This window comes from Squalius cephalus (assembly GCF_949319135.1).
Source record: "Squalius cephalus genome assembly, chromosome: 11".
Taxonomy (NCBI): domain Eukaryota; kingdom Metazoa; phylum Chordata; class Actinopteri; order Cypriniformes; family Leuciscidae; genus Squalius; species Squalius cephalus.
In genome coordinates, this window is record NC_137132.1 from 36,142,402 (window position 1) to 36,166,539 (window position 24,138).

Sequence of the window (24,138 nt, forward strand, 5' to 3'; positions counted from 1 at the left end):
CTAAATATCCTGAGGTTTGATAGGGTGAAACGCTTTATTGAACCGGTTCATTGGAGCAAACTGCCGGAACGAACCGATTCGCAAAAATGAATCAGACATCCCTTACACTAGCGCACTGAGCGGACTCCACACACTCATGTCAAGCGCTGGAAATGATGCATCATGGGGCTTGAAGTTTATTCATCAGACCATTTTCCTCATGTGCTGTATAACATATTTAAAAAAAAAAAAAAAAAAAAAAAAAAAAAAACTTAAATTGAGTTTGTGTTTTCATGTGAATTGTTTACACTGCCTCAGCATTATATATCTATCTATCTCTATCTCTCTCTCTCTCTCTCTCTCTATCTCTATCTCTATCTCTATCTCTATCTCTATCTCTATCTCTATCTCTATCTCTATCTATCTATCTATCTATCATAAAGGGCTGTTTAAATGAATCCCAATCATCCGCACAAGGGTGTTTGTTAGCCCATCAGACTTCTGTCTGCTCTGGCCGGCAGGCCGTCCCACTGGCAGGGTAACGTGAAGAACACGGGAGTGCTGTAGAAATGCGCATGTGAACCTCCATCCCTCCTGTCTGTATAGTCCGTCCCTTCACTATACGACAGTGCCGCTTCATCCATCGCTGTCTGTAGGGTTGGATCATGAGGATTTGAACGAACTGCAAAGGGAGAAGCAGAGGTTTACTACAAACAAGATCTTTTTTTTTTTACTAAAATAGAGACTGATTACAATAAAGGTCAATATTTTACAATATTTGTTTCCAATTAAACTCCACTGTTGTTAAAGAGCCAATGGTTTTTTGAATATTCTCTTTCATGCAGTGTGTAATATAGCTGTCTGTGAATGTAAATGTTCTGCAAAGTTGTAGTCAAAAGTCGAAAGTGCATGAGAAATAAAGTTATCGTCTCCCAAAAGAAATAATCGACTCTGAACCGCCCAAAAGAAACACCTGCAATTCGAATCCCACTGTGTTACTAGATGACACATTTGCATCTGCGTTGTCCTCAAACAAGCTTGCTTCTCAAATCTCGGAGTTTAATGCGGGATTTGCAGAACGCTTGCTCTAGAAAGATGGGTCAGTACTCAGTTTATTTGGACCAACCTGCTCCTCAGAATCACAACCTGTAAGTCAGAATAATTAATGATGTATATCTATTGGGTGTTCAAAATACGTAGTTTTCTCATAATATACATCGCAAATCTCCACATTTTTCAGTGATTCTCAAACGACTAATTGGATTATTCAGTCTCTGAATGCCTCCTTTCCACGAGCGACTCTGCTTTGATTTCCCAGATGACCCAGTCTGTTGTGATTGGTCAACCGCTCACAGCACCTGTCGGAAACGAAACGCTCATTACCATAACTGAACTTCAGCTCCGGAGGCTTTCTAAATAAGTGATTGTACACACTGTAACGACTGTAACGATGGCGTCAATTTTACCATATCAATCCAAGCACGAGTCCGATGAAATATTGGAACTAGTTATTCAACCCAAACCTTCATTGCGACTCGAGCGGGACGTTTCTCAGAGATGCGTTACTCAGTTTTAGGAACATTATGAAATGTTTCAACTGTAATTCCTCACCATCAGCACTAACAAGTGCATGTCCATCAATAAACCCATGTGTATATTTCTAATTTATTGCAGTGCATATGCAGGAAGCCGAGCACTAACGCGAATGACTGATGTAACATTAAAGTTTGCAAACAAATCACATGAGCTAGCCGGAAACTTACACAATATAAAAATTAAAGTGTTTTTTGACCTTTGATGCATGTAAACCTGTTGTAGGAGACTCCAAAACAACATTAGGAGACTTTAAAATAGCTTAATAGAGGCACTTTAAAATATGCGAAAAAATTATATTTTTCTGAATTGTTGCATATTATTGTCTACAGAAGCTATTAAATTAGCCTTGGCAATAGCAAGAAGAGTCATCCATTTCCCCCCCCCCCCCAGAATGTTAGAAATAAATCCTTTAAATAAAAGCAGTAAGTGCACTCACGCGGTGCCTGTGGATGGTGTGGTGGCCTCTGGTCTTCACGCACAGCTCCGCTCACAGATGTTCCCTCAAACAGGGTCCAGGGCAAAGACAGTCGAGGAGATTCGGTTTGGCATTGAGCTGAAGGTCTGAGATCAGAAAGCATAATTATGCTCATAGTATCCATTCGATAACAGCTGACCATAACCATAAAAAAAGCTAACCATAAAAACCTCTGGTCTAATGTTACACAGCATTAACATCTACCTGTTTTCAGAATCTGCTGTTCGAAAGCCTTTCGCAAAGGGGTTGCAAGCGATCTTCAGCTGGGTAATCTGTGACAGGGAAGACACGAGCATCATATAGACTCACTGCAAATACTTTATGCTGAACTTATTATACAGTTCTTGATAAAAAATACAGTTCCATTATTTTTTTAAATGTCTACCCATCAAAAATATAAATAGAAAAAAAAACAACGGTTTGGAATTATAAAGCATTAACTGTTACATGCATGGTAGCCAACACGCACGAAAAAGAAGAATGAAATGGGTATGCCAAAATATATAGTTTTTATTTACAAAGTTAACACACAGGAGAAATGCAAACCACACTTAATGCAAGCGAGAACCAACAAAGACAACTGAAAACACAGACACCTGATTAGTTTTATGTTGTTTAGTCATGACTGAAGTGAATGGCTAGTGTAATAAATGTGTCCTACTTAATAAAAGAAAATGTCTTAATTATTGATAATTGATCATTTCTTTCTTCATTTTCACGCCTAAGATCCACGAGCGTACAGTATGTAAAGTGTCCTGTACATGCATTTTACAAAGTTCTGAATCAAACGATTGTTAAACAGAAGGAATTAAATTGTTAATCGAATTCAACTTTTTTTTTGCAAATATTGCAAAAACCAGTGAATTGATTTGCTGTCGAGCCAAAGATTCACAGCTAGCGAACCATCCTAAACAGTGACATGAAAGGAATGTTTAAAATTGAGGTTATACTTTATATTGGTGGCCCTCCTCCACTAACTATATGAGCTTTGCAACTACATGTAAACTAACTCTCATTAGTGTAGTGGACTGTTAGGTTAGGGTTAGGTGTTAGTGTTTTGGGTTAGTAGAATAAGTTGATATGTATTTGCAGGGTCACTTATAGTCAGTAGAATGTCTGTTGAGGAGCATCACAATAAAGAGTTTGCAGATATTGAGCAGACGGTCTACTAATACTCTAATAAAGCAATAAGCCCCTTGAAGCCGTGTTTTACAGTGGATATAGAACAGCTAAGGGGCGTTGTTAGGCGTTGTTAACCCCCTTAGCTGTTCTAAATTCACTGTAAAACACAGCTTCAAGAGGCTTATTGCTTTTATAAAGCGGTTAGTCCATAAAAATATTCATTTTAATATTTATTCTATTCATAAAACAACCACCAGCTACAAAAAAATATACCGTTATAACACATTTATTCCTCCGCCAAGCAATATAGTTCCAAAGAGGTTGCCAAGCAACACATGCAGTAACACAGAATCGGCAGTTGCGCAGTAATACTAATGTAATGCGATCACAGGTGTGTGTGTGTGTTGAGTAATTTACAACGGCTTCTAACGTGGCTCAACCAATCAGAATCAAGGACCGGACCTATCCGCTTTATGAGAGTTAGTTGACAAGTAGGTTCAAGATTACTTAGTCAACAGAATATCTAAAGTGGACCATCGAAACAAAATATGACCAAAATTGATTAGAATTTGCTAGCCTAGACTACTTTACTAACACTTGCTAGTTAATTACTAATGGAATCCTGTTTGCTAGTCCTAGGCTTATGGGCTGTTTGAGGAATGTGTGTATGGATGTTGGGTGTTTGGTACCCTATGGTTCTGGTAGGCGGTGACTGCGATGAAGCGAGTTTCTGGGAAACTGAAAGTGCAGAAGTTGCGGTGAGCGAAGCGCTGACTGTTTCTGCTTCTGTCCACCAGAACCACGTGCAGTCGCGGCTGGTAGCGGTGCATGGAGTTCAGGATCATCTAAGACACATGCACAAGAGTGTGAACCTCTGCAGGATCCAGACAGTTATGTACGTTTGTGTGTGTGTGTGTGTGTGTCTTACGTGGCCATTATCGTCCAGCAGGTTGTTGGTGAGTTTGAGGCGGTCGAATGAGACCGTCTGTTTGATCCACTGGGATCCCCGTGCGGGTGAGTCTGGGTGGAAGTGCACTCGTCCCGGGGCAGCGATATCTCCTCGTCCCGCTACCAACCAGGAGGAGCTGTGGAACGCATACCTGCACACAGGAACACCAAGAACGTCCAAAATATGTCCACTCTCAAATCAAAACAGAACCAACTTTCCGAAGACCAGGGTTTGGTGTACTGCAGTGCACTAACATTTAAAATATGTTACTTTTAATTCTTAACTACAATACAGTTTTAATTCTGTTGATTTTATAGAGTGTACAACATCATGTTAAATCCCCATATTCATGAGAAAATAAAGGATAATTAATTCAGGGCGTAACAATTGTCCCTGAGCTCTCGGTCAGGATGGCCCTGAAATGGAAGAGGTCCACAACACCCTACTTTAAGCATGGAAAAACACATGTTCATGATTGCGCTGTGAGATTTGTGTTCAAATTGTTTGTAGTGTCCTGTTACAGTAAACTGTTGGGCGTGGAAAAACATTAAATTTGGTTGTTTTTAGAGTAAAAATGATTTAAACAACGTCTTTTGGAGTTTCTTCAAACTTGTCTGGACATTATGCTAAATGTATCACAATTGTTAAGAAGCCTTTTCTGTTGAGATACCTGTATCGTTTGTCATCAACAGGAATAAAGTCCATTAGAAGAACATATTCTGCTGCTGGGTCCATGCCTGAAATGTGTACTTGAAACGTAGGAAACATCCTTCTGTATAAACACAAACAACATATCAGTGTCCACAGATATGACATTCAAAAATATGAATAACGTTAGCGGTATAGCAGTGGTGTTTTCTGAGGCAACCATCACTATTGCTCAAATCTCTAACCCCATAACTATTGAAGTTTGGTACTGTTTATGATGCCATTATGAAAGGACTCTTTGGAAAATGCCTAGAATAGCCTAGCAAACACTCATAACATCTTTGCAACCTTCGTAAAAACCACCAACAATACACTAGAATCACCATTCACATTTTCTTCAGACAATGTAAAAGCAGAATTACACATGACATAATGCTTCAAAGAGGTCGTATTAGCAGATGCAAAGGTGTAGTATTTGATGAAACCTTCCAGCTTTTGTGACAATCATCTCGGTGCTCAGCTGGTCAAACTGCCGCCACAGGCTCTGCATTTCCAGCTGAACTCTGACACTGGCAACTTCAGGCGCTTTGCTGCACGTCCGCCCTCCGCCTGGAGAACACGGCAGGACCAGAGGACCAGCCTGCGACAACTCCGAGACTACAGATACAGGAGAAGGGTACAGAAAACACCTTAAAGACAGAGTGTAACGAATGTCCACTGAAGGCAAGTTGAGAACCCATGTGCTGTTATTTCAACTAAAACATGAACTAAATACAAAAGAAACAAAGAACTTAAACCATGGACTAAACAAACTCATCAAAACAGGTTACGAACACAAAGCTAGACAAGAGACTATGGTAACATGAGGGTTATATATATAAACAAAGACTAATGACTTAACAAGACACACCTGAAAGCAATGAACCAATGAGAACTTGACACAAAGACACGGCACTAGGAATGACACTAGGGAAGCACATGACAAAAAGGAACCATGACTATGAAAACTACGAAACCAAGACACTTGAAGTGAGAAGTGAGATTTAGGCATAAAATGAAAATTGTGCAAATGTGATATATTCAATAATATACTCAATTTCAATATCTCACTGTTTCAAGGATGCTACGATATTTTACTTTAAAAAAAAACAAGATGAAAAATACTACTTTTATTTCACAAAGTACAAATAAAGTAAAATATGAATATTACCATTCATCATTACTGCTGTACTCTGAAGCCTGGTCCAACATCCAGTTGCATGCACAATCTCGGTCTGAATGTGTCTGATCCCATGCATCTGTGCCTCATGATGGTGCAGTCGTGGCTTTATATCTTCTGAGAGATCTAATATGCAGTGTTTCAGCACCTCATCCATATCACTCACTCACAACCCATGACCCACGATGCCCACAAACTTACTCTGTATTGCACTCAAGTATTTGTTAATTACATATACATCACCCAGCATTATTGACTGCGAACAGAAGAATCTGTTGGTCGTGGCAGCAATTGATCGATGCTTCGGTGTCACACCTCCAACACTCAACAAACAGCTAATTGGACTTTTACCACCATTGTTCTGATAGACAAAGCTTTGCTGCAAGGTCACAGTGATGACCTTTGATCTAGGATTACTCACTTAGGGACTGAATAGCTCTCTATGTGCACTCTTCAACTGAGGGTTACAGTCCTGTCAAGCAGTGAAGACAGATCTGTTAATAACGTCCATGCACATTTATGGAGCATTTCTGCAATAATGCTCTTTTTATGAAGTAATAGTGTTGCCACATATAGGAAAGAAACATCTGATAATGAGATTTCTTTAATATCCCAGTTGTTCTCCATGATATTGCAACTTTAACATAACTGTCTTTGACCAGTTTTACCAAAAGCATCCCATCACATTTTGGACCATATTCTTGGATTTTAATGCATATTTAGACACATATTTAATGCATATTTAGCTTCTGAAACTGGATTATCAAGTTTTAACTTGTCAATACGCCTAAATAGCACAGGATTGTTTTATGTTTTGTGTTTTGTTTTTGGTCAAAATTATGGTTTGGTGTTGACACAGTCTTGCCTGAGGACATTAATATGGCCACCACATCCATCTTGCCCTATCACTAATAAGTAACAGATCACTAAACCAGGATATATTGATCACCGGTGACACATTTTTGTAATCAACTCATTAATCAGATCTAGAATGTAGAAAAGGGTGTATTTAACGGCCATTGTTGTGCATTTGCATGAAACAGATAAGCAATGTTTAAATACCAACAACATCAACATTGTAATTGCTAATCTTTTTTTGTTCTTTATTTTGTTATGTATAATCATATATTATATGGCATTAATGAATTTTGTTGTTTCCATATAATTTCAACAAAACATCCAAATAAACCACATTTAGACACTGACGAAATAGTATGAATTTTTTTTTTATTATTATTATTTTATTTCATTGAACATTGAAAATCAGTTTGAACAAAAAGCAGCTTAACAAAGGATTTTTGCTAGGCATTTTTGAATGAACAGGTTTCAGTGTTCTTTTATTCATATCTGTGTTTGCCCATTAGACAGAATGTAGTTGTGGGAAATGTGTCAAAAGTGCATATGAGTGTATTGTGTGGTTTGAGTAAAGGTTGGTTATGCTGTGAGAAAAGCCTTCCAGATCATGGGTCGAGGTGTTGGTACTTGGCAAGGAAGAAGGGAGGGAGGGTGGGTGGTGTAAAAACAGTTGGTTTACTCCTTGCTAAGAGACTTTTGGAGAGCTTCAAAAATAGCCTGGAAGTGAGGCTTCACCTGCTCGCCCAAGTCGGTCATCTTTTTCCTCAGTTCTCCAGATCGCACGCTCTCGCGGAACTCCAGGGCTCCCTTCTCCATCTGATCCTTATATTCCTGGATGTAGGGCTCCAGCTGGGTCCTCAGATCCTGCAGATGCTCCGTCAGCTTTTCCCGCACAATCTCCACGATGGGCATCAGCTTGGTCTTGGTCTCCTCCCAGTTGGGTGGGATCTTCTCCTGCAAGCTCTTGACCACTGGCTCCAGCATGGTTTTGACTTCCTCCATGTGCTCGCGCTGCTTGACCATGTACTTATCGAGGAAGGGCTTCAGCACGTCTCTGTAGTCCTCGTAGTGCTTCTCCAGAACCTGCCTGAGCTCCTCACGCTTGGGCTCGAGCTGCTTGCGGAGGTCCTCCATGTCCTTGGTCAACTTCTCACGCATGGGAGTAGTGGCATCCAGCATCTGGGTCCCAAATGGGGTGATGGCTTGAAAGGAATCCTGAAAGTAGCCATGGATCCTATCCACGGACTGGCCCAGGAATTCCCTAAACAGAAAGAGGATTTAGGTTGGCTGCCACTGGAAAAACTGATACGGCGCTCCTGAAAATGTGGCCTCAGCCCGGCTGGACATTGCAACATTGGCACAATCAATGGCGTCGATTACGACAGGACTATGTATGCTGTTTGAAACTAGTTTGAGAATAGTCTTTGTCATAGTAAAGAATTCAAATGGGTTGTTTTAGTTTGACTTTAAGATCAATACCATGCTAATCTGCAAATGAATGCACTGTTGCTTTAGAGGAAGTTTTTTTGCTCTCTTACTTGTAGTCTTTGAACTCTGTGTCATCGAGGTGAGTGAGGCTCTTGTGTGCGGACTGCTTCAGCTGATCTGCATAAAGCTGGAAGGCAGACTTCACATGATCCAGCTGTGATGGTGCTTCGTCCGCCAAGAAACGGGCCTGGCAACCTGGACAAAGGAAATGTCAGTTCATACACTTGAGTTTAGAACAAAGGGCCTTGCATTCTGATCATTTTAACTGAAAAGCAAAATCTGAGTGAGATTTTCAAAAGTCTCAAAAATGCATAAAATCTCATGAAAAATTTCTTAACAAAATGTATCTTGTCTTAAATTTTAAACTGACAAAAAAACAAAACAAAACAAAAAACAGACAAAAAGAACATTATTTTTTGAGAAAAGCAATGGGTTTATTTACCTGCCAGCAAAACAGTGAGGGTGAGGGCAACGAACCTCATTGTGGATCTGGGTTAAAAACAAGCATCAGATATTGTTAATACAGTTGGAGCAGCTCACAATGAAGGGATTGGTTTGAGATTTTTAACCGAAGGGAGAGTGGACACGATTCAGCATAATGCTTCTAATGTTATAAAACCTTTTGGTACTGTGATTGTTCTGGATTGATACTACAACTATTGCAGAGCTTGCGACCTACTCAGGCCGCTTGGGCTACAACATATGTCAGCCTATTAGACTAGACTCTAATTTATCCCAGATTAGACAGAGTTACAAAGGCTTCACAACCAGATTAGTTCTCAACCACTACATAATCTGAAATCCTAGGATTAACTTGGACACATTGATGGTGGACCTGGAAAATTTAGCAGACTTCAGTCAAACCTATTGTTACTTTCAAGCAGCTGAGGAGCAGAAAGGTGGCCAGATGCCCTCGAGGGGTTACATGTCTACAATGATTTATCATATTTTATCAATAATCATTAGTCGTCAAACCAAAACAATTACTTTTGGTACTTTTAACAATAAAAATCAACATGACTAAACATGTTATTTCAATGTTCTCTCAAAAACAGTTATATTTGAAAAGTATAATTCAATACGAATTGGTTGTTTTGCTAACAGTCCATGCGGTCCAGCTGTTTCCTGACACAAGCCTATCCTCAGTTACTCTGTAGTTTGCGAGGTCGGGCTGCTTACCTGTTGATGTAGCTGGTCTGGGACGAGACTGAAGAAGCAAGGCCAGAGAAATGTCTTTTATAAGGCTCATCGGGAGGGAGGGGGAGTATCTGGAGCTGAACCTCAACCCCTCGCCCCCTCACAGCAGGGTTCAAAGGTTACCTGCTGATGGGACGGGGGAAACACACGCATGCATATACATGATAGATTGCTTCAGGCTCTTTGAGTTTTGATCATTCACATCAAATGTAGTGCAACAATGCCTATCAATTACTTCTGAAGCAATCTTGTGACACACGTGAGAAAGAGTTGGTACTTTATGTTATTGAAGTTATTTCTTGTGATCTGACCCTTAAATAGGACTTTTGATTATGTAGACTGGGTAATTCAATCATATAAAAATATCTTTTTAAAAAAAAATTTTTTATCCAGTTTAGATTTTGTCCCATGAGGCACATTTGGTCCGAACATCTGTTCCTTTACATATAGAACTACTTAATCTGAAATCTGATTCAATAGTGACACAACAACACATTTCGTCATCAACACGTACCGCTGCTTGCTATGTTATTGCACATTTGACAAATAAAGCTTTGAGACTTGAACCATTCTGAGCACTTTACAAATTTACTTGAAGTCATTCTGAACATTTTCTTTCTCAGAAATGTTGCTTGGACTTCCTCTGGAAACAATGCCATCTGTGTGTTCTGCCTGATGTGATTAACAGGAGAATGAACTTTGTTGCATGATTTAATCACTTTGTTCTTGGACCATGGCACAAGAATGTAAATAATGATATTTAGCATAGCGTAATTATCATTTATTCCCCTTAACTTTTCACCCAATAACATTCAACCACAGAACACGTTGAATGTAACAGGGATGTTTTTTTTAAAACTTATTGTCTAGTTTATTTGTTTCCAATTATAATGTGTGAGTTAATATTCCTAACCATCTCTCTTCAAATTATATTAATGATTTGGAATATTAATTAATTCACGAACATGATTTTTTTGTTACTGTTCTGAATCTGAATGTTAGATGCACATTAAGTTATTTAGTCTGAGGTGGAAAAACATGACTTCTTGAAAGTTTATCATTGTGAGAAAAAAGAGAGAAATAAAACATGACACTGTTTCCTGAGAAAAGATGATGCATCGTTTAGAACTTTTGAAACGTTATTTTGTGTCCGCATGAGAGACACGTTCAACTCTCTGAGACCTGTGAGCAATCACACCTCATGTGAGACTTAACATGGGCTTCAAATGAAGCGTTTCTTCAATCACATGCCATCTGTTTGCCTTTTGTCATGTTTTCAGAAAAACATGAACCCTACAAAAAATCAGGGGGGAAAAATCCCAAAGGGTTCATGATTTGTGCATATCAGCTCATCTGAGTAGGAGTTTAAGTAAACTACTCAAGCAAACACAGAGTTCGGTAGAAAATCAATGTCAGCAGAGTTTCGTCCCTCATGTGTGTCTGTGGTTTTCGCTGTAAGGGCCAGGACTTGTGTGAATGTCCTCTGTGATAAGGCCTGCTGGGGCATTCGGTGTATGTGAGGAGAATGTCGTAACTGTTCATAGTACACACTGTCTATGAGCACACAGCAGAACACTGCCAGCCACTGTTTCAGGGCAAATGGGTCAAAGAGTCATTCCAGCTGTTGGCTGAAGTGGACTTTGAGGCTCTGGTGTGCGTGTGGACGAGCTACAAAAAAACGTTACGCACTCTTTGTAAAATGAAGTGATTCGGATGGTAACATTTTAAATGCACGCTCTTTTTTTGTTTCCGAAGCCTTTGGTATCAAATTCAGCTGCATCAAAATAATGGCTGTAAAATGGTCAATAATGAGCCAGTTTGGTCCTATCGATAGACTCATGCATATTAATGTATTCATTTAGCAGAAGCATTTATTCAGTGACAGTTACTGCTGTGAAATTCCCAAACCCAGCAGTGCTTTCACGCACAGTTTTGAGTTTGAGCGCTCCAGCAGGAGCCTAAAAGGGCATTAGTCATGCTTTTTTCTTTATCTGTTCATGTATGTTGTCAACTGAATACTGAGTTAATCATCTATTCAGTGGAATCAGTTTAGCTGTTGCTTCAAGAAACTAAACTCAGTGATACATAAACAGATCAAATTAGTTAAACTCTCACTAAATCACAAGCAAACCACAGAAATACAACAGTGTACGTTTACAACCATTCACATTTACAGCTTTGTATTTATTTAAAGTGTGCTTTGGCCATATTGGCAATATTGTCTTTATTATTAGGGCACAAACTAGTGAATCTCCCCAGACAGCAACATAGTGTCGGCCCAGATCCGGCCCACATCTGGTATGTGATAAATCCACATGTACAGTACCAGATGTGGCCCGGATCTGGGCCGACACTATGTTGCTGTCTGGGTTTAGATGCTTTTAAAACCCCTAATAAATAAAAAATGTTAAATGCTGTGCCCATGAAGCTATAGAAATTAGCTGTTTAATTTCACGCTGTTCGGTTTACAGTATCATCAGCAACCATTTATCCTATTGCCTCATTGGCTTTACATTTTTGATTTGAGTCTTTTTTTACTTGTTTTTCAGGAAAATGCTTTTGTTGCAGTGTTTTGTTCAGTGCATCCATTTTTACTTATTTTTGAGTTGCACTGGATTTTTGTCACTGAACAGAATCTATTGTGATGAAATGCTGATTTTGAACAGTGTGCTTTATTCTTTGGAGGTTGTCTGTAGAGAGCAGGCATTTAATGCTCCAGAATTGTAAGTGAAGTTGTTTCTGTGATCTTTATTTCCTGCCAGCATCATTCCCTTCTTTTCATCCTCTCTCATTCATCTTTATGAGCGCTCTAACACTCCTCGTCTTTGTCATATATCCCTCTGTCAGTGCACATGAATAGCCCTCTTGCATTAATTCTCACCTCTGTGCCGGTGTGAGTGGAGACGTCTGGACTGGATCATGATAGAGCTGTAGAAAGATCTAGTTCCCTTTCGTACGGTCACTTTCGTACGGTCACTACTATGGAGTTACGTCAGTGACTGACGAAATTGGGTGTTTCGCTTAGAAATGCCTTGGGTCTGCGGAATTTGCATGCCACGACTCCGCCCCACCGCGTGGGTATAAAAGGAGGAGCGCTGGCAATCTCGCATTATGTTTTCGCTTCGGAGCCAAGAGCTTTCTTCACTCCAAAAGCCATTCTGATTTATCTTCACTCTTCGAGACGAGCTACTCTCCAGGTGTTGGTGTTACGGCGAATTCCAGCGAGTTCACATTGCCTGCTGATCGGTGCAGTGGTCTGCCAGTCGTGTGTTTCTCCCCGTGGCGCTTCAGCACTCTGCAGAGTTTAATCCTCTCACAAAAGAGCTTGCGCTCTTTATAAAGATATCTTGCCCGCACACTTCTGGTTGCGGTCGGACCGTTTCTCAGTCTGATGGGCAAGACTCAATGACCTCACTAGAGGTAGAGTCCCCTCCGCCACATCCTGATCTATCCCCTCTTCGAGAGGCGATACTTTGGCTGGTGACCAGGGTGACCTGAAGGTGACAGTGTGGAAAAAGCGGGGTACACTGGGATTCCCCCGGTTGAATGCTCTGTTGCGATGCAACTGTGTCCTCAGAGTGCTTCATCGTGTGGCATTCCTAAGCACCCCTCCAAAGCCTGTAGGTTTTCATCTACTTTGCTGGCGAAGTCCTTTAGAGCAGCAGGGCAGGCTGCCGCCTCTTTGCATGCTCAGGGACATGCACGAGGGTAGAACTGACCCAGGCCACGCCGTGGAGGTGGCCGCAGGAAAGCGCCCCAGCCCGCTCCAGCCCCGCAGCCTGCCAAACGGTGCTCCTGAGACGAGCTGCTCAGAGATGCACTCAGTTCTTTGCAAGAACTGACACACCCATCTCTGAGCCCTCAGAGGCCGAGGACCGTCCCCCTCTGTCACCAGACCCCTGGCAGAGCAGGCCCCCGTGGAACGCTGGTCCTTCCCTGGCCTCCTCTGTCAGGACGCGGCAAATGACCTTGCCCCCACACCGGGACGCTACGCCACCCACGTCTGGGCTGGTCATTCTGCCTCGCTGCCCCATCGAGGGTACGTCTGTGGTTCGCATTACCCCGCTGGTTCAGTTCTTGGGAGCATGGTTAGAGCTTCCCAACCTGTCCCGCTGGGTACCTTTATGCGATTCAGTAAGTCTCCTCCCCGCTTCCGGGGAGTCCGCTATACCATGGTGGGTGGCAATGCCCCTGTCATGTGTGCGGAGGTCCAGTTTCTACAGCCCCTACTTCATTGTACCCAAGAAAACCGGTGGGTTACGGCCAATCCTGGACCTGTGCGTCTGACAGCGAAACGCATTTTCGAATGTTCGTCCGTTGGATTGGTTTGCAGCGATCGACCTGAAGGACGCCTACTTTCATATCTCCATTCTTCCACCACACAGACTGTTTCTACAGTTTGCTTTCGAGGGGCAGGCATATCAGTATGCGGTTCTCACTTTCGGGTTAGCCCTGTATCCTCGCGTCTTCACAAAAGTCATCGAGGCAGCACTTGTGCCACTCCGGCAACACAGGGTTTCATATCCTGAACTATCTCAACGCCTGGCTGATTCTAGCTCACCCTCGAGACCAGGTGTGCGAACACAGGGACCTGGTGCTTCACGATTCACGGAGTGCCCTTAGAACGAGTTTCCAGGCATGTTGTTGTCTCAACAGATGCCTCCACCATGGGCTGGGGTGCCATGTGCAATGGACATGCTGCTGCGAGCTCCTGGACAGGACCCCAGCACCTTTGGCATGTCATTTGCCTCGAGTTGCTGGCGGTACGTTTGGCTCTGCACTGCTTCCGTGCATTGCTCAAGGACCAACACATACTAGTCCACTCAGACAATACCGTGACAGTAGCGTACATGAACCGACAAGGTGGTCTACGTTCCCACCATATGTCGCAACCCGCCCGCCACCTCCTCCTATGGAGTCAAAAGCATCTGAGGTCGCTTCGAGCCATTCACATCCCGGGAGAGCTGAACCATGCAGCCGACGAGCTCTCACGGTTTCAGATTCCATCCCCAGTCGGTTCAGCTGATTTGGGAAGAGTTTGGCGATACACAGGTAGATCTGTTTGCCTCCCACGACTCTTCCCATTGCAGCCTGTTTTATTCCCTGAGGGCACGCTCGGCACGGATGCACTGGTGCACAGCTGGCCGGGGGGCCTCCGCAAGTATTCGTTTCCCCCAGTGAGCCCACAGCTCCTGTGCAAGATCAGGGAGGACGAGGAGCAGGTCCTTTTGGTTGCGCCTCATTGGCTCAACCGGACTTGGTTCTCTGAACTTGTGCTCCTCGCGACAGCACCTCCCTGGCCAATTCCTCTGAGGATGGACCTCCTTTCTCAGAGACGGGGCACCCTCTGGCACCCTCGTCCCGATCTATGGAACCTACATGTGTGGTTCTAGACAGAACGAGGCAGGTTTGAGTACCCTACCAACTCTGGTGGTGGCTACCATTACTTCCGCTAGAGCCTTGTCCACGAGACACGCCTATGTGTTGAAGTGGAACCTCTTCGTCACTTGGTGCTCTTCTCGCCGAGAAGACCCCAGAAAATGCCCGATCAGTGTCATGCTTTCCTTCCTGCAAGATGGGTTGGAGCAAAGGCTGTCTCCCTCCACCCTCAAAGTGTATGTTGCCGCTATCGCCACACATCACGATGCAGTTGAAGATAAGTCTTTGGGGGAGCATGACCTGGTCATCAGGTTCCTTAGAGGAGAAAGGAGACTAAATACTTCTCACTCTCCTCTTGTACCCTCTTGGGACCTCGCAGTGATGCTATCTGCCCTGCAGAGAGCTCCCTTTGAGCCATTGCGGTCAGTGGAGCTTAAGTTCCTGTCCATAAAGACAGTGCTCCTGACCGCTTTGGCCTCCATTAAGAGGGTAGGGGACCTGCAGACATTTTCGGTTGATGAAGCATGCCTGGAATTCAGGCGGGCTAACTCTCACGTGATCCTGGAACCCCAGCCTGGATATGTGCCCAAGGTTCCCACCACTCCGTTCAGAGCTCAGGTGGTGAACCTGCAAGCGCTATACCCAGCCTTGGCACTGCTCTGTCCAGTACGCGCCCTCCGTGCTTACGTAGACAGAACGCAGTGTTTCAGGACCTTAGACCAGCTCTTTGTCTGTTATGGTGGGAAGCTGAAGGGAAAGGCTCTCTCCAAGCAAAGGTTGTCTCACTGGATAGTGGACGCCATTGTCTTGGCTTACCAGACGCAGGGCCGACCATGCCCCCTTGAGTGTGAAGGCACACTCCACCAGGAGTGTGGCTTCCTCTTGGGCTCTAGCACATAGCGCCTCGCTGACAGACATCTGCAGAGCTGCAGGCTGTTCGACACCTAACACATTCGCGAGATTCTATAATCTCCGAATGAGCCAGTGTCCTCCCATGTACTCGCCCCCAGTGGCCGGTAATAGGACCCGCTCGGTGTCATCGCTTGCTGAGCCATTCCACTCCACGGACTGGATACGTGCGCTATTTCACTCAGATGAGTTCTTTCTTCCAAGACCCTGAGTTCCTCCTACACTGATGATGCCGTCACCAGAGTGCTGTCCGGTTGCTCAGCCCTCGTGATTGGCTAGGTGCTTCCATGTGCATGGTTCTCATGTTGGGTGACCCCCACATGTGTATTTCCACGGTAAGTCTCCATCGAGCTTGTGTTTTCCCTCTCTCTCAAGGTTGAAACATTCCACCCTGCGGGCTGGATACGTCTGAGTCTTCCATATGCATCCCGTCTCGGGTCATATGTGTATTTAAGTCCTCCCTTCGGGTAGGCAGTGTGTTACAAGTTCCCCCTGGGATATGTTACCCAGTGTACCTTGGTATTCTTGCGTGAAGCCTAGCCCTTCGTCCATGCTCGTTCTTTTGAACTTTCTATTCATCATAGCATCATGAAATAAAAATGTAAATAACTGTTTTCAACATTGATAATAATCATAAATGTTTCTTGATCATCAAATCATCATATTAGAATGATTTCTGAAGGATCATGTGACACTGAAGACTGGAGTAATGATGCTGAACATTCAGCTTTGATCACAGGAATAAATTACACTTTACTGTATATTCACATAGAAAACAGCTGTTTTAAATTGGAATAATATTTCACAATATTACTGTTTTTGTTTGTATTTTAATCAAATAAATGCAGCCTTGGTGAGCAGAAGATACTTCTTTTAAAAACATTAAAAATCTTACTGACCCCAAACTTTTGAACGGTAGTGTATATCCCACACATCTATATATATGCATCTCCACATTTTTTTTTTTTTTTATCTGCACTTTTTTAGAGTACAGACCTTTTTTGTATTTTTTAAATGCATTTAAGCAAAATAGTTTTCAAGACCACGAGAAAAATAAAATGGCACATTTATGTGTCCCTGTCCCAAATGGCACACAGTGCACTTTCGGTCTTGTGGAGTAACAATGGCTGCCGCGTGTCCGTTAAGTCCGTCAGACCGTAGGGTGTCCCATTTGTCATTTTAGGTCTCAGAAGTGTGCACGCGAGCACCCCTCTGCGGTCGATATCGCACGAGCCCGCACTGATGCTCCACAGCTTCTTCGCTGACCGTTAAAGCGGCGTTACGTCACGAACGTGCGGACTCGTAGGAAGACCTCGAGAGCTTAGATTGCCATTTGGGACAGGGCCATAGTTGCATCTGAATGAAACTCCAATGGTCACTAAACACAGCAGCAGAAATAGGGGGGAAATAGTGCCGTTTGCTTGCTGATGTAGGGTCAAATTACAATCGTTACAAAACACTGATCCTTTACCTCATTCACCCACATCAACAGAAAGACTGCAGGCCTTTCATGGAAAACTGAAGGACTTGGGGGGAAAAGGCCTCTATAAAAAGTAAAGGCAGAGTGAGTTCCTGGAAGTTTTGAGGTGTTAAAGGATTAGTTCACTTAAAAATGAAAATTCTGTCATCATTTACTTACCCTCAAGTTGTTCTAAACCAGAATGAATTTCTTTCTTCTGTTGGACACATAAAAAAAGGATATTTTGAAGAATGTAACCAAAAACGTTGATGGACCCCATTGACTTCCATAATATGGAACAAAAGTAGGCTACTATGGAAGTCAATGGGGTCCATCAACGGTTTTGGTTACATTCTTCAAAATATATTTTTTTATGTGTTCAGCAGAAGAAAGAAATTCATACAGGTTTGAAACAACTTGAGGGTGAGTAAATGATGACAGAATTTTCATTTTGAAGTGAACTTTTCCATTAAGGTACTCTGTGAAGACGCTAAATCGTAACATTAAATGTTTGGTTAACGTGCTGCAGGCATCCAGGACATTATTATCACGTTTTGCTGCCTGCTTGCATCCAAATGTTTGGAACAATTTAAATCATTTAAATACAAGCAGAACAGACGGTTGAACTGCTCTTCTGTGTCCAAACGGATGCATTGATTGGCTGGATCATGTATTCAAGGATCATCGGGGTTAAATTTGCTCTGACAAACAGACACCCGCCTGCACTGATAAAGGTTTGTTTGTCACGTCCAGCAAATCTCAAAGTTCTGTTGATCAATTCAGTAAAGACATTTATAATGTTACAAAGGTTTATATTTCAGATACATAAATGCTGTTCTTTTGAACTTTCTATTCATCAAAGAATCCTGAAAAACAATTGTACACAACTGTTTTCAACATTGATAATCATAATGAATGTCTCTTGAGCATCAAATCCTCATATTAGAATGATTTGTGAAGGATCATGTGACACTGAAGACTGGAGTAATGATGCTGAAAATTCAGCTTTGATCTGATTTTTGATTTTTTTTTTTTTATCAAATAAATGCAGCCTTGGTGAGCAGAAGAGACTTCTTTTAAAAACATTCAAAATCTTACCGATTCCAAAATAATCAATGAATGTATTTATTAATTCAAATATCTCTAGTCATTTTATCTTCATCCATTCTTGGAAAAAGTAACGCTCTGTAGCGGAAGCCATGAAAGCCATCAATTCAAAGCAAAGTGCTGTGAAAAGGGATTTTTAAAAATAGTGGTAAGCTTGATCAGATCTCTAATACGGTTTCAAAAGGCCATTAAAATGAACATGATATTATCCTTATAACTTGAGGCTATAATAGTCTTGACAGAAAAATGACAGAAAAAAAAGTCATAGTAAATGGGTTTATTCATTCACATCTGACCCAACATTTTTCAGAACTCTGTTATTTCAAGGTGTTTTTTTTTTTTTAATCAACACTTTTTACTAAGTGTTCTTTGTTTCACCAACATTAACCAAGAAAATATATATGATGCAGGAGAAATATAATTTATTTCTATGGACTGTAACACAGATACGGTCACAATGAGCACCCTTACCACAACTGAAACAGCAGAAGATATTGGTACGTTCATGTTTTGAGATCACATGACCACCACAGCTCTTCAACATGGCTGGTTATTCTGACAGCGAGGAGTGATCACTAAACTGTGATTCTGACATGACGTGAACGCACCGAAAGCACAGAATCAGACGTTTCTTCTTTAAACATGCACTTGTGGAATGAGTTCAAGGCCGGGAACATCTTATCCAGAGGAGAAACAATACGTGTGTTAGCCGTGTTAACAAAAATATCTCTCTACAGTACGTTATTTCTCCAATAAGAAAATAAAACTTTTTTTTTTTCATTTAGAAACGTTCTAAAAGAAGCCATTTTGCAGGTTTTTTTATAGAAATACAAACAAAACCAAAAGACATACATTACAACCGATGCAATTAATGAACATTGTACAAAATAAAGTCACACACTGTAGAAAAAAAGAAATTAAATAATTCCATCGTGTCTATCCTATGATATCAAGCAATTATAAAACAATCTTGGGGTAGAGACACATATTGGACAACAAGCAAAGTGGTTAAAGGGCTGTTGTCCTGAACCAGACGCCTTCACATGAGTGCCTGTACTTTATATTCAAACAAGAACATAGTTACATTGAATTAAGTATAGTGTCAGTCAGAATGGAAACAATATCCTGGTCTAGAATAAAGGTTTCAAAGGGGGTTTTGCCATAGAAGAACCTTCAAAGCCAATAGTGAACCTTTATTCATATCAACATGTCTTGGTGAAATTTCACCTCAAACTCAAAGAATTTATCATTATTCTTCTTCTTCTTATTATTATTATTTGGAAATGAGACCCAGACAGTGTTAGTGAGAAGTGAAGACTGGCACGGACGGCACACTCCGCCGGGTCTGGTGTGTTCAGTGATACCGCGGTAAAGCTCCTGATGTTACTGTGAACGCTCTTAATACGCCTCTTTCTGCGTGTGCATCTGCTCCTGGATCTTCTGCAGCATTTCCTGCATTCGTCTCAACTGCAGAAGAAGAAAACAACACACAATCACCACACTGTACCACAAAACTGATCAATCAATACTGACCAATCAATGAGTCTGAGACTGGACGAGTCACGTGACGCTGATCACCAACCTAACCAATCAGATCAGCCAGGGGAAAGTCACGTGAGCTGGCATGCCTTCAGTGCGTGACCTCGGGGACATTGACACGTTGGAGTTGTTACGTAACCTACAACATATAAGCTAAAATCCACACTACTTCCGATCGATACTAAAATCAATACTAACAATGCGTAATGTTAAATAATCTCCTTTGTGTTAGACTGTACAGGAGTGCCACCATTTCCAGCTGACTCATAATTATTGAAAAATGATGGATTGCACACCCAAAATGGCGATGTGTGTCGTGACTGAATTCCCAGGTACTGTCAGTAATTCAACGGTCTAGAGTCAATTATTCCAAGTTTACCAAATCATATGTGTAGAGATGGAGACATTCATGCCTATAATGCTTTATGTTCCAGCTCAGAGAGAGAGACTGGGAACTGGAGCTATTCAAAGCTGTGCAGTTCAAGAACATGAAATGTGGTGGAAGTTATCAGAGTAAACCTTTGAACAACACTCAGACGTCAACAACGGTTTTGAAAAGTGCGTGTGATATACAGATGTGCCATGTCAAATCATATCACCAGTGTTTACAAGACTTTAATCACAGACTGATTCCAGTGCAATAAATCCATTACAGAAAACGGCTTGAAAGCAAAGCCTTCATTTATACTTTCATCAATCTATTTCAGCTCATATAATGCAGTGACAAGTGCTTCAGTTGAAGAAAAGAAGAGAACATTCATCTACCAATCTTCCAAAATATATACAAAAATACCACGACTGAGTAAATGCACCATTTGTGAAATAAGTACAAAATATATTTTAGCCTGTACTCAGAAAAAAAATGAGCTACAGGAAAATACTTTATATCACTGTAAGATTTTAGAAAACTGCAGGAAATAATTCTCATTACTGTAATATATTATATAATATATAACAGTTGTATACTGTCCACTTTATTTTAAGTGTCTTTAACTACTATGTACTCACAAAAAAAAGCACTTGTGTTAACTGTGTCCATGTATAGGGTGAGGAATAGGAATAGGGCTTGGTTTAGGGTTATTTTACTGTTATTACTACAGAGAGATCATGCAGCGTGTAACAAGGACACTGTAAAATGAAGTGCTGCTTTTGTGGTGTAACACGGGGAAGTTTAGGACAGGTTTGGTTCTATGGGTAGATATGGGAGTCAACAGTGTAATTATAGATGTACTTACAGAAATTAATGTGTTTTAAATATAATTACAATGTCAAATCATGTATGTACACAATAAATGCATTGTATCAAATGATTCATTTAAATGCTAACAAATAGTAGTTAAACACATTTAACACAAAGTGGGTTATAATATCATAGTATTATAGTTCATTTTGTTATTGTAGTATGTGTTGCATTAAATTTAAGTATGATTAAGTAAATGACAGTATGATCTAGTACTATATTACAGTAATGAGAACACATTATTGTGTTAGTGTGAATTTATAGGGAAAATGTGCTTATTTAAAAAAAATCCTAACAACAGGCCTACTATTTGCATATAATAATCATCTTCATCATTTTGGGGTTGGATATACATACGCTGGACATATCTCAGCCATTATGCGATACAGGTTTAAAGTGCATCACGCCAGAGATGTGCAGGCTTTTTCGCAGCGCTCCAGATACACCTACAGGGGGCGCCAGTGGCCAAAACCACTGCTCTAGAGGGGTGATCTGAGGGTCACGGGGTTAAATACACCGAACTATATGAAACCCTATCAGGACCCTGTGGGCTCAGCGTTGGGTTCGGGCTCTGAGTGAGCATCCACGCACGGCTCCGGCTCCAAGCGCTGCTCGTGGTGTGGTGTTTGCTCATGCTCATGCTCATGCTGATCTTGGCAGGGAGAATGCCGTACCTCCTCGTCTTTCTCTCGGATGAGCTTCTCCGTCTCGTCCGCGACACCGGGCACCATGGGAATGGGGAAGTCGGTGCCGCTCTCCCTGGTCAGTTTGCTGCTCGGAGCAAAACAGCACATGCATGCAACGTACGGTCAGTTTCACCAGCAAAAGACATGCCATCGTTCACTGTAGCCCCAAAAAGCATACATATCCCATGTTCAACTATCATCTAACATGAAATGAACACAGTCAAATCTGTTGATATTCAATTAACCGTGTGAGAATATATCTCAAATTCCTAATGTGTGACTTTATGGCTAATATTTAGCTGTGTCCTACAGTTTGCAGGTAACCCTGTAAGGTGGAAAGGAAGGGACATCATTTGGACCATGATTCAGTGTAAACCTAACGGTGTGCTTGTGCTGGCGCTTCACGCTGCTCCTGCTTGCTTGTTTATTTAGATCCTGTTTTACTAGAAGTCGATAGACCTGGACTATTTTCTCCTCCCTTTTTGGTGATCCCCTCACACTGATCTGCTCCGACATCTGATACACTGAGTCTCCACTCTCTTTATCATTTGTACAGGCATCATTAATCCTTGGTGTGGTTGGGTAGCTTAGATGTGAATTGGATACTGTTTTGGCTAATGCAGATATATTGAGAAGTTGTTTGTTTGGGTGCCGAACAATCATTGGCCATGTCTCTGTGTAACTGCGTTCAAGCTCCTTTGTCTTTTTGCATTGTTTTTGGCTGACTTCAGTCAAACGGGTCCTTCTGGCACGGCTCTTCAGTACTCAACTGCTCAGGATTTTTTTCATTTGCCTCCAAACATTCATGAATGGTGTAAACAGCTTGGAATTTGACGCTGCCCATGTTGCATACACCTTTCGTGAAAGACCCTTTGAGCTTTTCACCCGTGCTCCCCGTAAGTCTCGACAGAAAACTCATGCAATCAGCTGTGGAAATCTGAGGCCACTATTCCCTGATCCCAAATTTGCCAACTACTGACTCCCATCTTCAGAATTACAGTGTGCTCTGTTTAACATTCGCTCTTTGATCGATAAAGCATCAGAGCTAAATGATATAATCACTGACACAAACCTGGACATGCATTTCTTGAGAGACCTGGCAGGAGCCCAATGACTGACTCAGTTTAAACTTGATTACTCCTGAATACATGTATTTTAATCAGGCTTTGGTCTGACATGAGCATATTAAATATCAGCGACTGAGTTACATGATGTTTCCATTGAATACCTAGCTTTGAAAATGGTTGGTCAAACATCACCAGCTGTGATCTTATTCTACTGACCTGATGTTTTCTCTGAGATAAGTGAGCTACTTCAAGCAAAATAGAGGAACGAACTGGTGAGGCGTCATTTTGAACAAAATCAGGCCAAAATTAAGTCTCCACTTTCCAGAAAAGTTCACTCCGGCTGGTAAACACCTCTGAACTACCACTGGTCCATGGAGACTGTGTAATAGGTAGGTGTGCGCTGAGGCTCTGTCCTCCTCCTTCATTCCTCTGTTGAGTCTGTCAAGGTCAGACGTCTGCGAGTGAACACATAAACACTGGAGAACTGCTTTATAGAACAAATTGAAGTGTAATTCTAAATGAAAGCGACACTAGCCATGTTTCGATTACAGATTTGCGCAAAACTTTTGCGATGATTTCTAAATGTCGATAAAAAACTATTGTGAAATGACGTGATGTTATGCGACTAAAATGTAATTTTTTCCTAATTTCGAATTCCCTGAAAAACCTCCTCATGCAATCGTACAAACTTTTTTGCGCTATATGCGAGTTTTTGCGAAATTGACATGTTTCCATTGGCTGTGTTTTCAATTCGCGCAATTTGAAAGGTAACGGAAATGCGGCTAATGACACTGTTTTTCATGTTTATACTGTAAAGCTGCTTGCTTTAAAGCAATCTATTGTATAACGTGCTATTTAAATAAACGTGATGTGACGAATTGCAGAGCTTGTGCCAACATATCCACATCACTACGATCAGAGGCTTTCTTAACTGCTGTTTTCTCATTGCTGTCATTTTTGTTGTGTTTATTTTTTAAGTGAAAGGAAAGTTCGCAGCATATATTTAAATATTCATTTAAACGTTACTCTGAGCAGCGTCAGGGTGTTCGCTAGCAGTATACCGCTACAAAGGTTTATAAACTTCTTTTTACCCCTCAATAAAGACTGAAAAAGAACTTCGCTGTGAGTTTATCTGGGCCTTTACTCTTGTCCATGCTAGATTTTTATCTGTTATTGTACTTGGGGATTTTAATACATACAAATACTGTGCAATGTCTTGAATGT

The 24,138-nt window shown here is 41.6% G+C and overlaps 3 protein-coding genes and 1 long non-coding RNA gene across 13 annotated transcripts in view; 1 reads left to right on the plus strand and 3 right to left on the minus strand.

Annotated features, from left to right (window-relative positions):
• Positions 1-15,075, plus strand: part of LOC307166921 — a 293,883-nt gene extending 278,808 nt beyond the window's left edge. Inside the window, exon 3 of the long non-coding RNA XR_013822706.1 lies at positions 15,066-15,075. This is a non-coding gene — a long non-coding RNA (uncharacterized lncRNA). The remainder of the gene's footprint in view (positions 1-15,065) is intronic.
• LOC307167136 (T-box transcription factor TBX1) lies at positions 428-6,291 on the minus strand. The gene is made up of 8 exons (XM_079886081.1): positions 5,980-6,291; positions 5,255-5,426; positions 4,792-4,893; positions 4,101-4,272; positions 3,862-4,017; positions 2,255-2,322; positions 2,012-2,136; positions 428-661 (listed from the first exon to the last, which is right to left on the minus strand). The coding sequence occupies exons 1-8, from the start codon at positions 6,143-6,145 to the stop codon at positions 465-467; spliced, it is 1,158 nt and encodes a 385-aa protein (XP_079742207.1). The 5' UTR covers positions 6,146-6,291; the 3' UTR covers positions 428-464.
• On the minus strand, positions 7,505-9,579 carry apoa1b (apolipoprotein A-Ib). Its single transcript, XM_079887116.1, has 4 exons — positions 9,511-9,579; positions 8,774-8,820; positions 8,382-8,526; positions 7,505-8,104 (listed from the first exon to the last, which is right to left on the minus strand). The coding sequence occupies exons 2-4, from the start codon at positions 8,811-8,813 to the stop codon at positions 7,519-7,521; spliced, it is 771 nt and encodes a 256-aa protein (XP_079743242.1). The 5' UTR covers positions 8,814-8,820; positions 9,511-9,579; the 3' UTR covers positions 7,505-7,518.
• A 3,568-nt stretch (positions 15,076-18,643) lies between the features above and the next one.
• Positions 18,644-24,138, minus strand: part of septin4b (septin 4b) — a 64,871-nt gene continuing 59,376 nt past the window's right edge. For 4 of the 10 annotated variants that reach the window (XM_079885359.1, XM_079885358.1, XM_079885360.1 and 1 more), the window contains 2 exons: positions 21,836-21,932; positions 18,644-19,849 (listed from right to left, as the gene is read on the minus strand). In XM_079885359.1, the coding sequence (XP_079741485.1) occupies positions 19,781-19,849; positions 21,836-21,932 (166 nt within the window). In that variant the 3' untranslated portion in view covers positions 18,644-19,780. Of the gene's footprint in view, positions 19,850-20,518; positions 20,852-21,399; positions 21,933-24,138 lie in introns of those variants that run through there. The other 6 variants (XM_079885356.1, XM_079885362.1, XM_079885363.1 and 3 more) reach the window with 2 other exon arrangements.